The sequence below is a fragment of the Taurulus bubalis genome, assembly GCF_910589615.1.
Source record: "Taurulus bubalis genome assembly, chromosome: 8".
Classification (NCBI taxonomy): Eukaryota; Metazoa; Chordata; class Actinopteri; order Perciformes; family Cottidae; genus Taurulus; species Taurulus bubalis.
In genome coordinates, this window is record NC_136596.1 from 5,030,790 (window position 1) to 5,044,484 (window position 13,695).

The 13,695-nt window shown below is 44.3% G+C and overlaps 1 protein-coding gene across 1 annotated transcript in view; it reads left to right on the forward strand.

Annotated features, from left to right (window-relative positions):
• The window catches only part of commd10 (COMM domain containing 10), a gene marked incomplete at its 5' end in the record, with an annotated part of 51,796 nt that extends 39,874 nt beyond the window's left edge, over positions 1-11,922 (forward strand). Inside the window, 2 exons of the mRNA XM_079222235.1 lie at positions 11,359-11,418; positions 11,732-11,922. Of these exons, the coding sequence (XP_079078361.1) occupies positions 11,359-11,418; positions 11,732-11,770 (99 nt within the window). The 3' untranslated portion in view covers positions 11,771-11,922. The remainder of the gene's footprint in view (positions 1-11,358; positions 11,419-11,731) is intronic.
• Between the last annotated feature and the right edge of the window lie 1,773 nt (positions 11,923-13,695).

Consider the following 13,695-nt stretch of genomic DNA (forward strand, 5'->3'; position numbering starts at 1 on the left):
GACACAGGTGACTTCAGCCGTGTGGGACAAAACCAAAATAGGCAAAATAGCCACCGTCCCATTTAGCCCACCGCCGAGGATGTTATTTGTTTATCCCCGGTAGAAACCTCCCGCTGCTCATGAATGTCAGGCCTCATCATTGTTGTGTGAGAGTTCGCTGCACAGTTTTGACTGTGTGTGCGGGGCGTCCTGGTGTGTTGTAATGCCTTGAATTAAGGCGCTGTTCAGCACAACCGGGTTAAAGATGACTTACTAAGTGGATTTACCGCTCCAGTCAGCGAGTTTGTAAGGCGGGACAAGGCTTCTCTCGTGACCCTCCTCCTGTTTTAGGAGTTCTTCATGTGTTGTGTCTTGTCATGCGGTTATAACGGTGGGATCTTTTGCTGTCGCTGCAATTTCTTTCCATACCACCTGCTGAAAAAACACATTGGATGTCTAGTGACATGCCATCTCGAACCAACGTACGCCTCAGTGATATTCTGTTGGAAACCAGCGTTGTGACGTTTGCAATGACGTCGCTCCATCATTTCCAATATAGAAATTATGGAACAACAAATCACATCTGTGGTTTCAACAACATTTAAAATGTCATGCAAATTCCATGCAAAGTGGCCAGGTCCCGGTTAAGTGTTCCTCAAAGGAGCTTCTTTTACGACTCTCATATCGCCCCTCTTCTTTTTCCCTTTATCTCCCTCTCTTCCTCCATCCCTCCCTCCATCTGTCTGCTGTATCTGTTTAGGTGTGTCTGTTTGTGTTTGTGGCCTATCCTCTCTGAGCATGTAGACATATGCCCTGTTCCTCCTCTAATTGGTTCTCTGTATTCATGTGGGGATGCTGAGAGAGGCAGAGCTGACTCTTAATGAATGTCACTCCACCGGCGGGCTACGGACGGACAGCTCACTGATGGGCTGTTTATAACAAGGCCTCACTAAATGCACGGGGAGGCGGAGTTCCAGAGATAAAGGAATGAATCTGGAGAGGATGATGCATCTTGAACCTGAGAGATGGAGAGAAGATAAGAGAAGGACAAAGACAATCACCACGACACAAAGAGACATAGAAGGCTGTGTGTGTGTGTGTGTGTGTGTGTGTGTGTGTGTGTGTGTGTGTGTGTGTGTGTGTGTGTGTGTGTGTGTGTGTGTGTGGAGCAATCAATGTCTGCTTACAATAACCAGTTGAGTCAGACTTATTAACATCACATGTTGCACATGAGAGTGCATGGAAACTAGCTAGCAAGTGAGCAGAGAAGTTAAAATATTTAGCAAAAAGTAATGGATATATTCACTATATCCATTACTTTTGTGCTAACTATTTAAACAGAAGACTGTTTAAATAGTTAGCACAAAAGTAATAAAAAGATATAGTGATAAAGTAGTTGGCTAAACACCGTTAGCTAAAAGTAATGTGTATATTGTTCAAATAGATGGCTAAAAATAACAAATAAATTGCTATAATAAATAGTTTGCTAAAACTAACAGTAAACAGTTGCATCTAGAAATATAAATGTAAACTTCACCAAAACAACCTAATCATTCAATTGAAACCTTTTTTTTAACCAACCTCTTTTATATTAGAGCTAAATAACATCTAATCTAGGTGTTTTTTCTGTGTGCGCATCCTCCTGGCCACTTTTGTTTGTGTTGTCAGGTGTGTTGGTACCTATGCATGCTTGTGTTTACTCATGCCCATGAGTGTACAGAATATGTGAAGCCTTGTGAGTGAGTGTGTGTGTGTGTGTCGGTCTGGACTCCGCCCCGGTCCACACAAAACAAAGCGAAAGCCCGGTTTGTTTGTGATTATTTTTGCCTGCCTTGTTTTTCTTGTGATTGTAGTCAAAGTTCCCTCCTCGGGTAGCGGCATACAGTCCGCTCCTCTTTGTGCTATTATTTACACCCTGTGGTTTCCAGACTTGAGAAAGAATGAGAGCGTTATCAAAAGGCCCGTTGGAAAAAGAAGGAAAAAAAAGAAAGCAAAGTCAAGAGGGGTAAAATATTCCGACTGATGGAATGCAGCAGGCGCGTTTCTTCCCGAGTGTTTTCTCCAAATCGTTGAAATTAGAAGCACTGAGTGACATGTTGGCCCCTTGCTGTACAGGAAGGGCTTCCATCATGCCAGCTCTTCATGTCTTAAATCAGAGGGAGAGGTTTGGAAAATATCACTTCCTCTTGTCTCTTAATATATTTGGGAGAACAGGACTGTGTGTGTGCGTGTGCACATATTTGCCTGTGCTCATTTCCGTTATAAATACCGGAGGTGATTGACAGTTTCCAGTGTTTGGGTTTGACAGCTCTTATTTGTTGCAGTCGACAGGCTTTTTTTAGTGAATGGCTGACGTTTTGAGGTTCCACGTCTGTCTCTGTGCGATGGCTGCAGGGCTGTGGATGTGGACCCGCTCACGGTGCCCCTCTTTCAGCATCGCTTCACAGTGCATGTGTGGCTCCTGCAAGCTGGTTTTTCCTTTTTTTGTGTCCTTTGTGAGCGGTCGATGGGCTCAAAGGGTCATGGGAACATTAAACATGTCTGTTTTGTGAACTATTGATTTTCTGTTGTTGTTGACAGACACATTGACGTTCCATGCAAAGCTACTGAGCTGCCGAACAGACACTCAGGAGGAGCTGAATGTCGTGGAAGAAAAAGCCGAAGCTATTGAAGATGTTTATTGAGCTTCGGGGCCCATGTTATTGTTCAGTGGCAGCTTCTGTACAAATGAGTTTCCGCAGCATGATGGTAGAAGAAGGGTTTCAAACTCTCCATTATGCCGATCTCATGTAAGTAAAGTTTATTTACATTGCACTTATCACAGACAAAGGTCACAAAGTCGAAAACAACTAAACATGAATTCAAACAAAGTGTGGCAAGGCCACCGTGCACGAAGCGGTGAAAACACACTCTTCACTCCTTCACGACAACAAAAGGTCAATTTTGGAGTAAGAGTCATCTTCTCTTGATTGGAAAAATACGTCTGTTGCTGCTTCTCTCTCCACCTATACTTACAGTTAAATGCAGAGAGTGGATTCCTGGTTTCTCAGGGACGGTCACTTTAGTCTGCCTTCAGCTCTTCGAGGGCTTTCGATACTATCTTGTGATCTTTTTGGGAAGATTAAAGGAGCGCTTCAACCACAAACTGGCCCGTTGTTAATCAGTGACTCAAAAGGTTGTTGTTCCTGCCTCGGCTGCAACAAAGAAAAGTCTAAAAGATGAATTGGGAGAAAATGTGGGAAACATTTTACGACAGCAAAATGATTTCATGTGATATGTATGTGTGAGATTTTGTAAACGGATGTTTTGATATAGTTGTGTTGCCCCCATTTACCTTAATTCCCTGTTTATTCATTCCCTGTTCACCGTGGAGGCCTGTGAGCAAAACAATGTTTTCTTCAAAGATCCATGCTAACACAGACTGATTGATTCATAAATGGTAATTTTGTGGGCAAAGTCTTCCTGTAAGTTTGCCAGACTGTCACGAAAATGTAGATTTCCATATTTCCATTTCTTTTTTAGGTCGGCTGCTTGTGTAAAATAGATGGAAAACAAAGATTAATGCGACGTCACAGTTCTAATTAGCAGCGTAATAGCACAACTGTTCGGGGTTAAAAACCTCCTCGGTGGTTTTTGACCTGAGAAAACATGTTGGTGCCCCAATGGAAGTTTTAATAGAAATACACAAAGTTTAGAGTCTCATTACACCCACTAGCGACCGCTTAGGTGCCAATTCCTCACAGTTTACACTCAAGCCAGTCTGTACTGTGTGTACACACTCATAATAGCCTGTCAGCGAACCTGCAAAGGGGAATACCCGGCAGAGTTTGAGAAATGCTGCTTCTAATAGGTCGTGTCGTTCTGAACGTGGCGGCGGTCAACAGTCACCGTACTGTAATTGCCTTATTATGCCGTCCACTTGTTGTTTGTAAAACACGTGTTAGGCGTATGATATATTACATTTAGTTCGATTAGTGTGCCACAATGAGTAATTAAACGCAGCGTAACGCCCTTTCTGCCAATGTGGGACCCGCTCTCCTCCTCGGATCAACCAAAATCCCTCCAGTTCCTCCCGCTGACCTCCACAGTGTTGATGAGGCACACAGACAGATGGGCAGAGATCCCGCTCGGCGTGAAGGAGGAGGCGAGCACACCTGTAGCCCTGACGCACACAACGACGACGCAAACAAATCTTTATTGAGACGTTAAAAGACTGTGTCTTGACAGCACAGCTGCGTTTGTCAGGGTATCTGATTTTAGCGACAGACAGCTATGCGGCTGAACAAACGCACACAAACAATGTCGTGCATCGCCGAGCGCATCGCACACACACACACACACAATGCAGGAAAAGTCTGCACACGTTTGCTTAATGTTCCTTTTACATCAAAGGTCCAGATGTGTGCGCTTTCTTAACTTGCAGACAAAACAAACAAACAAAGCAGTCGAGTTATGAAAAACTATTTATTGTCTCCTCTGATAAAAAAAAAGAAGATATATAGTATTTATTCGACGTAATCACCTGTATGTGGGATGCCTTTAACCCGGCGTCTTCATGCCACAGTGGCAGACAACCCTCCTCGTGGCCTCTTAAAGAAACCCCCGCCAATCATCCCTCAGCACGATGGCAGAATGCAGGAGAGCTCGCGAACGGATGCTTGGCACGAAGACAGAGAGGAGGACAGGCTGGCAGACATGCATGCATTGTAAGCTAACTGACAAACAGTAATGGCACATATTGTATGGTTGCTGTAAGCCGACAGACAGACAGACAGAAGCAGCCGAGCGCGCAGACGCGTTGATAGAAAGATAGAACCAGGAGACACTCAGTCATCAGGCTTTTGTAACCATCGGTGTACCCATGGCAACACAACAGTGAAACAGCAAGGATTGTGATGAAGTCCCAAAAAACAAAAAAAGTGTTGCTTGTGTGTAAATGACAGTGAAGCAGCCAGGAACAGAGAAGAGTGCGGTTTGTTTTGAGTGTGTCGAGGGATAAAGGGCTCAGCCTCCGGTGCGTTGCCGCCCGTCTTTCTGCCTCTTTGTCTTTCACTGTCAAGACTTCCTCCCCGTCGGAGCCAGAAGCCGCCGACCAGGCAGCGGCAGAGAGCGCCGGTCGGACGACCTGTCAGAGAGCGTAATGAAGCAAAGTCCCACAGGACCGGTGGTTACCCTTTCTTTGATGCTGATTTAATGCCGTGCTGCTGGTGGTGCCGTCGTGTGGAAATAAGCAGAGAAGCAGGATGATGAGTCTTTACTCTGAACTTTCGCACTCGAGCCGGTTCATATGTGTTCAGTTCAGTCACGCGGGGATGAAGCGCAGCACATTTTGTGCATTCGTTGGTGCTAAGTGCTAGTTGTTGTCGTTGTTGTTGCTTATTAATGTAACTAAAATGGAATTTACTGCCAAGATCAATGCATACTTTGGCAGCGTTTGCGCTAGTTGTGTCGCCAAGCGGGATATATGTCACAGCGTAAAAGCTAAATGAAGCTTTACACTTTGTGTAATTACCAAGAGCACATTTTTTCACAGCTGTCACTTTCGTTCTGCTAATTTAGACCTCGTGTGAATGTGACATCATTTCTGGATGAGGTGTTTTAGGTTGTCCACATGGGCACCAGGGTATAGTGCAGAGGAAGAACACTTGTCCCGCCACTGAAAGGCCCTGGTTTTATTCCCCACCTGAGATGTTTCTGACATGCTGGGTGCTTTGCATGGTGGGAAGTTAATGAGTTTAATCATGTCGCAGCCACTGCTACCCGTTAGCCGGTAACCAGCAGGGGCCTCGGCACAACAATGCAGGTTCATCTGAGAAAAGAAAAGGTTGGACTAAGCTCAGAATTGGCTGGCTCAAGTACATGCAAAGAGCTCTTACCTGGAAAATTAGCAGCAATATGAATGCGAGATATATATATATACCGTAAAAGTCGGGTTACAAGCCGCTCCTACCTCCGGTCAGTGTCCCGCTGTAGCAAGCTAGGAGCAGCGCTAGTTAGCGCTCCTACTAGCTCCCCGCTCCTGCTGCTACTGTCCGAGTCCCCTCTGCCCAAGTCGGGTGTAGAGCCGGGACTGGTCCCTACCTTTGGTGGTTGTCGGCGAGCTAGCGGAAGTTAGCACGGAACTAGCATGAGCGCCAGCTGGCTACAGCAGGGTGCTAATGGGGACAATGACCGAAGGTAGTAGCGCCGTATAACCCGACTTTTGCAGTATATATATATATATATATATATATATATATATATATATATATATATATATATATATATATATATATATAAAACGGCGACCATAAAGCATCCCCTGCTTTATGGTCTGTTTAAATCTAAATGGATCATCATTTACTAAATAAACATCATGCTGTATTGAAGAAGACTCAAAACTAGAGATTGACACCATAAACTCATGTTTACAATGTTTACTGAGGGAATAAATCAAGAGAGAAGTAGAGCCATGTTCTCATAGACTTCTATACAACCACAGGAGTCGCCCCCTGGCGGCTATTGGAGAGCATCCATGTTTAAGACACTTCAACATTGGCTTCACATTTCAGACCCGCGGCTTGCCGCCTTGCAGCAACTAGTGAGACGGACAATCTGCTGCACGCATGCAAGCTGATAAGAGAACCTTGTTTATACACGGCGTTTCAGAACAGAAGTTCCATAACAGAAGTTTTACAGGAACAATAAAACAGACAAAAGGAGGTTGATGAAAGAGACAGCGAATACAATATATATATATATATATATATATATAGATATATATATATATCTATATATATATATATATATATATATATTAGGGGAAATAAAAGGTGTGCAATCAAGAGAGAGCCACAGAAAAACAATAATGATGTTCTTTATTGATGATGAAAGTCGCCTGCTCTGCTGAGCGGAGTCTTCAGATGTTAGGATGTGAGACTTCTATACGAGCGCACAACTGAACCGTTGTTTGAATCCTCACATGCTGATCCACGCACATTAACGGCTCAACTGAGAAGCTCCTCCGCCCGAGTTTATGTACACGGAAGACTGATTGACGCTTGATTCCCTTCCCTTGGTTTCTGTCCGCCGTGCATCTTTCTTCCTCTTTTTTTAAGATCGGCTCACCTGGCTAGACAGACAATTTTGTCTCATTTCTCCTCTTCCGTTCTCTGTGAATTTATAGCTCAGCTTTGTTGTTATTGTTGTTTTAGGTTTGAAGTTAAATCTCTGGATATAAGACAAATTCTTTCTGTCAGTGACTTCTTTATCGTTTTGATGTTTGAGATGCTTTTACTTGTTTGTTGCATTGAAAGCTCCCTTGGGTTATCACAGTTTTCCTCCTTCCTTTGCTTAAGCTCTCCATCCTCCTCCTCCTCCTCCTCCTCCTCCTCTTCCTCATCTCTCACTTTGCTGCTCGTCTCCCTCGTACCTATTTCTCCCCTCCCCTCGTTGCGTTTGTCAAATCTCCCTCCCCTGTCATCTGCCTTTTACTTTGAATTTCTTACTTGATAAAAGCACTTCCTGTAAAGCACTCAGCGGAAAGAAAAAAAATGCACTGCTTTGACAAGTATATTAAATCCGAGCTGTTTTTTTTATTGCACCGAGGCAAATAATTGATGAAGAGTGCCTCTTCGCGTTCACGCAGACTGCTTGTGGTATGAAAGCAGCAGCGCTCTATGGCCAACACATGCGCTCTCATATAAACGGACACCACTGACACCAGTAACCACTTGATGGGTTAAAAGCGCAGCTTGTTGAACGAGACATTGTTGCATTTAAATTGGAATACATTGATTGGTTCACACCCCGGATGAGTCACTTTTGGTTTGTTTTGCACCCATTTATATACAAGCAAATTTGTTTTTATTATACTACAACTTTGTTTTATTTTATTGGCTGTCATTTCTGTTTTTAGTATCAACTTCTGAGATCTGAAAAATCCATCCTTTTTATGTTGAAGGCATTTTACAACTTCAAACAAACTGATTTTGTGTGTTAAATGTATTCTGAATGAGAGGGAAAAAAGACAAATGTATGTAGGGTGAGTTTTGAAAATTGCCTAAATATGATGTTAAAATGTTTTAACCATATTGTTTTGCATGCCAGATTTGACCAAAAAAACAACCACACATAGTCAGTGATAATAATGTATTCTGATGATGAACAAGATTACTGTGAGAAGTGTCGGCTATGTGTGTGTTGTTCTCCATTTTAAGATATTTTTTTAGTTTTTTGATGTTTTATGAATGTTGGAGAAAGTATTTCAAGTATTTAGAAAATACAAAATCAGCTCTAAAGTATCTTATCCTTTCCCATTTTTTTCAACCATTTAATTTCAAATACAAGTGCCAAAGGTCACACCTTCACCTTCACGCTGCATGTTGACTTTGTCTCATTTTTCCTGGACTATTCCTGAACACCTACAGTGTTGGAGGCCACAGTTGAAGCAGGAAGTCTTTACAGTGTTATCAGTCCGGTTTGATAAAAAAAAAAAAAAAAACGTCTGTTGTGGTTTTCCCTTCATGATGTGCCTTGCTAATCTTGGGGTTGGTTTAAAACCCCGTTGGCTGTGTTGTCACCCAAACTACCCTTTTGATGATATTATTATTATTACTGATAAGAACGAAGGCCAAAGCTATACGACAAAATAATACCCAGTTTGCAATAAACCAGAAATGCATTGCGGTAACCTCGGTGTGAGCCTCGGGGCTCGTGCTGTAATCCGTATGGAGCTCCTTCCACAATCATCCCTCCGAGGCTTTGTTGCCTCGTCCACGAGGAATCGGACAAGTGACCTTGTGGAAGGCTCTTCTTCTTCTTCTGCTCCTCTTCTTCAGCTGCTGCACAACAACGCGTGGTCCCACTTTTTGCCTGCGCGTTCCAACACACAGCAAATTACTTTTGTTGATCTGTTTTCCTTTTGTCAGTGCATTCTCTCTCATGTGCCGGCGCTCCCTAAGTGTGTAGCCTACATTGCAGGAACATGCTCCAACATGCCATAGCGTATGGAACACCAGATGCAAGTGAATTCATGATTATCTTCACCAGTTAATCCTGCTTTCTGCATCTTGACACACAGGATTTTGGCACCGAGGCAGATGAGACGTGTGTGTGTGTGTGTGTGTGCATGCGTCCTGTTAGTATAGGGCTGTGATGATGAGGATGATGCATCCTATCCCCATTAGTGTTAGCCTAGATCTGTCAGAGCCTTGTTGGGTTACTGCCTAGTAAAATCGCAACCCTGAGGAACAATGGGATGGGCCAAACACACACACACACACACACACACACACACACACACACACGCCCTTGTGCATATGTTCCCAAGACAAAACAGTGTTCCTCACGGAGCCGACAGTACCTGGAAATCCTCGTCAGAACAAGCCGTCAGTCTCACACCTTTCATCCTCAACCCCATGTGCAACAGACAGGACGTGTTACAGTCGGGGTTGTTGTCTTCGTTGTCGTTTAGTTTTGATCGACATCATGTTTCCCACACTGCATTGACGGTTGCCCCCCCCCTCCTGTCTCCCCTCATAGTGGGTCACAGAGACAGCTCAGTTAGCTGACGAGTGTTTTGTTTCTTCTTCCGACCCGAGCGCACCGAAAACATTCAAAACCCAAATAGCTGATCATGCGGCGCCGGTTTGTCCTCGTTACTGTGTGTGTGTGTGTGTGTGTGTGTGTGTGTGTGTGTGTCATATCTTTCAGCTAATTCGACTGCACGCCCCAATTTGTATTTCCAATCAAATTGTTTCCTAACAGCACCCCTTTTTATTGTTGTTTTTGCTCCGAGAAATGATTTATCTTCGCGCCTCCTCTTTACATTTGGGTCTCGCTCGGTAACAACACTTTAATAAGTGGTTTCATTACCTGTCGTGTAAGCGCGCCTGTCCTTGCGGCGGCTGAATCCAAGGCCGTCCTCCGTCCTCCTAAGCGTTCGGTGGGGGCTTTGATGAGAGAGAGAGAGAGAGAGAGAGCGCTTTCCTCTTCCTGCTCTCCTTTATGGACTTTTAATGTTGCTTCTAATTAATATCTCTGTCATTAATTTGCTGTGACACATGCCCCCCCCCCCTCCACCCAACCAGCCAGCCAGTTGCGTGTAGATTCGAGCCCCAAAGCGAGCATCAAACTGCAGGGAGAGGAGCCGCACAACCGGACAGCTCACATGTGCTTTTAGCGTCTTTCTTTCTTTGCGTCCGTTACCCAGAAAGCATTTCACATATTGCAGCACTTTTCTCTATGATGGGTGTGATAAAGTGTCTCGCCATTACGTCCACTCATGGGGTAGGTGTGTGTGTGTGTGTGTGTGAGGGGGGGGGTTATTGGCCGGGGCTTCGTTTTCGTGATGGGCAGATGTAATGATGATGGCGGCCCGGTGATGGTGGCTCCGGCTTTCTTGCACTTTTCCCTCGATAGTTAGTGAAGCCTGCTGTGTTTTCAGACCAGGCTCCCAGGGAGTGAACCCTAAGAGTGAAGCACATCATGACACGCTGACAGCTGACAGGAAACTGTTATGTAAGCATTGACGCAGTAAGAAAACAGAGGGATTCATCATTTAAAAATGCTTTATTAATACTTCCTTATACTTTATATCGAGCATTATTTACTCGTCTCTTTTCACTCACCTAGCTATATTCAGAATTGCGTCATTTCAGCGGATTAATTAGGTTTTTAAACTTCAGCAGGGCTCAAATCAAAGGAAGAGGCCCTCTGTTTTATCTGCATCCCATTTAAAAAACAATCTTCAATACTTCAATCCCATATTTTCCATGGTTTCTTGTTTTCCCTCCACTCATTCTAGCTCCGACGCAGAGGCTCACATGAGAAAGTCGTTGTGCGTCTCCTTGCATGCTGAAGGAATCAGTCCGCTTCGTCAGATGACCTGGGCCGCGCGTGCTTTCAATTAGTCACGAAGAAGCCAACGAGCGGTGAAATAGCCTTATTTTCTCCATTACACCGCATGCTTTTGCACGGTCACGCCACGTGCTCATCGTGAGACGATATGTCGTGATACCGACTGATCGACGTTGAGAGACGTTTAAAGATGACGCCCTGGCAGAAGGAGAAGGAGCGATGGGGCCGTGGGTGTATTTATAAACACTGATGGATACGACTTACGAGGAAAGTACGGCCAGAGAGCAGCAATAATTAATGAAGGTTTTTATAGAAAGCACAAGAAAAGCCCGCTGAACAAGTCATGGTCATCTACTCTGTTACGAGGGAGCTCTTAATGCAGCTTTCCTACCCTCCGCTGTGTCGGCCCCGTACTTATTTTTTCCTATTCGTCGGGCTGTTTGCTCTCCCACACTCATATGCCTCTCTCTCTCTCTCTCTCTCTCTCTCTCTCTCTCTCTCTCTCTCTCTCTCTCTCTCTCTCTCTCTCTCTCTCCCCAGGTTCAGGAAAATGTCTTCGTTGATTTTAACCACCAAGAGCTTCTTGATTTCTACAACAAGGTATGTTATGTGCGTGTGTGTGTGTGTGTGTGTGTGTGTGTGTGTGTGTGCGTGCGTGCGTGTGTGTGTGTGTGTGTGTGTGTCCACGTTCACGTCATGTGTGTCAGCGCCTTCCATGTTGCATTGCATCCTAAATGATAGACATTGCATGACAAAATCCATCCGCCTGCTCGTCTACCTCCATAGTTTGATATATTTGTGTGTGTGTGTGTGTGTGTGTGTGTGTGTGTGTCTCTGTATGTCTCTCTCTCTGTCTGTCTGTGCGTTTCTTTTTGTCTCAAAAACACTCAACCTTTTCTCCTCTTTCTTCCAGCTGGAAATCGTGCAAGGCCAATTGGATACCCTGACTTGATGCCTGGTGGTCTTTGTACAACCCAACACACTCACACACACACACACACACACACAGTTAGATTCTTCGCTGACAGCTATGCCAGCTGTTGGAGGTCTAAAAATGTCAAACGTTGAAGGAAGGGCGTTCCTTTCCACTGTGAGCTCTTTTATTGCAGGTCTGTGCTGGAGAGGCCGGTGTGCTTGTACTTTGAACCTTTATATCTTCATTAAGGGGATGGTGGGAAAATCACCGTCGCCAATAGCCATTGCACTGAAAGGCATTGCTTTGTGACATTTTTCTATCTCCAGCAGTGAGGAATTAATGTTTGATGTGAGATACATTCAGATGTTAATGTGCCAACCTTCAGTGATCTTAAAGGGTTTCATGAGGGTTCATACCCTCATGAAAAGGAAGTTAGAGGGAATGAAGTGTTATTCAGAGTTAAAACAAATGGATTTAGTAACTTGGAGAAGGAACTATTGTCTGTGCCATCCTGATCTCATCTGAAGTGGAGGTGAAATCCATCCAAGCTGTTGTTATTTAGTGAAGGCTCATTATTTCTCATTAAGACCAACCTGGACTGCTGGTTCAACAGATGGGAGTTCTGGGAGGCACAGCGGACCTGTGTGTGTGTGTGTGCGTGTGTGTGTGTGTGTGTGCATACATGCATGTCTGTGTGTAGATGGATCTAGGGATATGTCCTTGTTCATGCATCTGTCCTTACTTGTGTGTGTGTGTGTGTGTAGCTATATATGTGTGTGTGTGTGTGTGTGTGTCTCTTCCGCTCTCCGAATCAAAGCTCCCATGTGTTGTTCTCCCGTGCAGATTCAGTAAACCCAGCAGCATCAGATCTACCAGTGCCTCCGCTCTTTGTCGGCTGATTAGATGTGTTATGTTACTTTACTTTGAAGAATACTTTATTTTAAATGTAACACACAATGTGAGACATTATTCCTGCATGTACTTACATGTTTTTGGTACAATACTTCTTACATCAATGTGAATAGTTTTTAGTTGCATTCAAAATGCTTCGGGGCCAATTCAAGGCAAGCTGGTTTGCGAGCAGAAATACACAGACATAGTTAATTTACATGTCTAAAAACAAAGACAAAAATATAGTGTAAAGAAGATTAAAAAGTCAGAAAAAGACACTTTAAATGATTAATGGCAGTGGCCAATGAATTGCTGACCAGTGTACTGAACCTTCACCTGCTTACTAATCTGTATACGCTCATTTCCAAACTGTCAGATTGCCTTTTCATTATATGAATAAATTAATAAAATGCAATAAAAACTGTAAAGATTGTACCGTGATTGATTGAATTGTCTCACGGATGCATTCACAAAGACGATGAAATGACCATCAGAGTCTGAAGCCATGGATTTTCTGCAGAAGAAACGGTGTATAAGCTGCTACGCTCTTGGAACGAGTCACTTCCCCCAAGCGCTAAAGTATCTCGAGGTGTTGCTCGATAGCGAGGATGACGTCAACAGGTGGTCGGTCGGTTGCAGTGTTGAGACTCAAAGAAAGAGATCACGGCACCGAGCGCGCCGAAAGGACACGTCTTCGCTGGCTGTCTGGGCTCAGTTTTACGGATGAGGGTGAGGAGCTCAAACATTTCAAAGGAGCCGGTTGAGGTGGTTTGCGGTTGCGGATGTGATCGGGATGCTTCCTGGCTATTTCATGTCGGAGGTATTCTCGACACGTCCGGCAGCAGAACACACTGGGGGAGATTCTAATGTCCCCCAGGACGAGCTTGAGGTCGCGGAGAAGGACATTTAGGCTGCTTCTCTTCGCAGTGGAAGACGGATGGATGGATCAAAGGGAATATGAGATTATACAGATTTAGTCTCTGTATAATTGAGGCCCTTCTTGAACATTGTTCACAAACCTTATTTTCATTGCAAAAGCATGTCCCTCAGTCACCCGAGTCCGTCCAGAC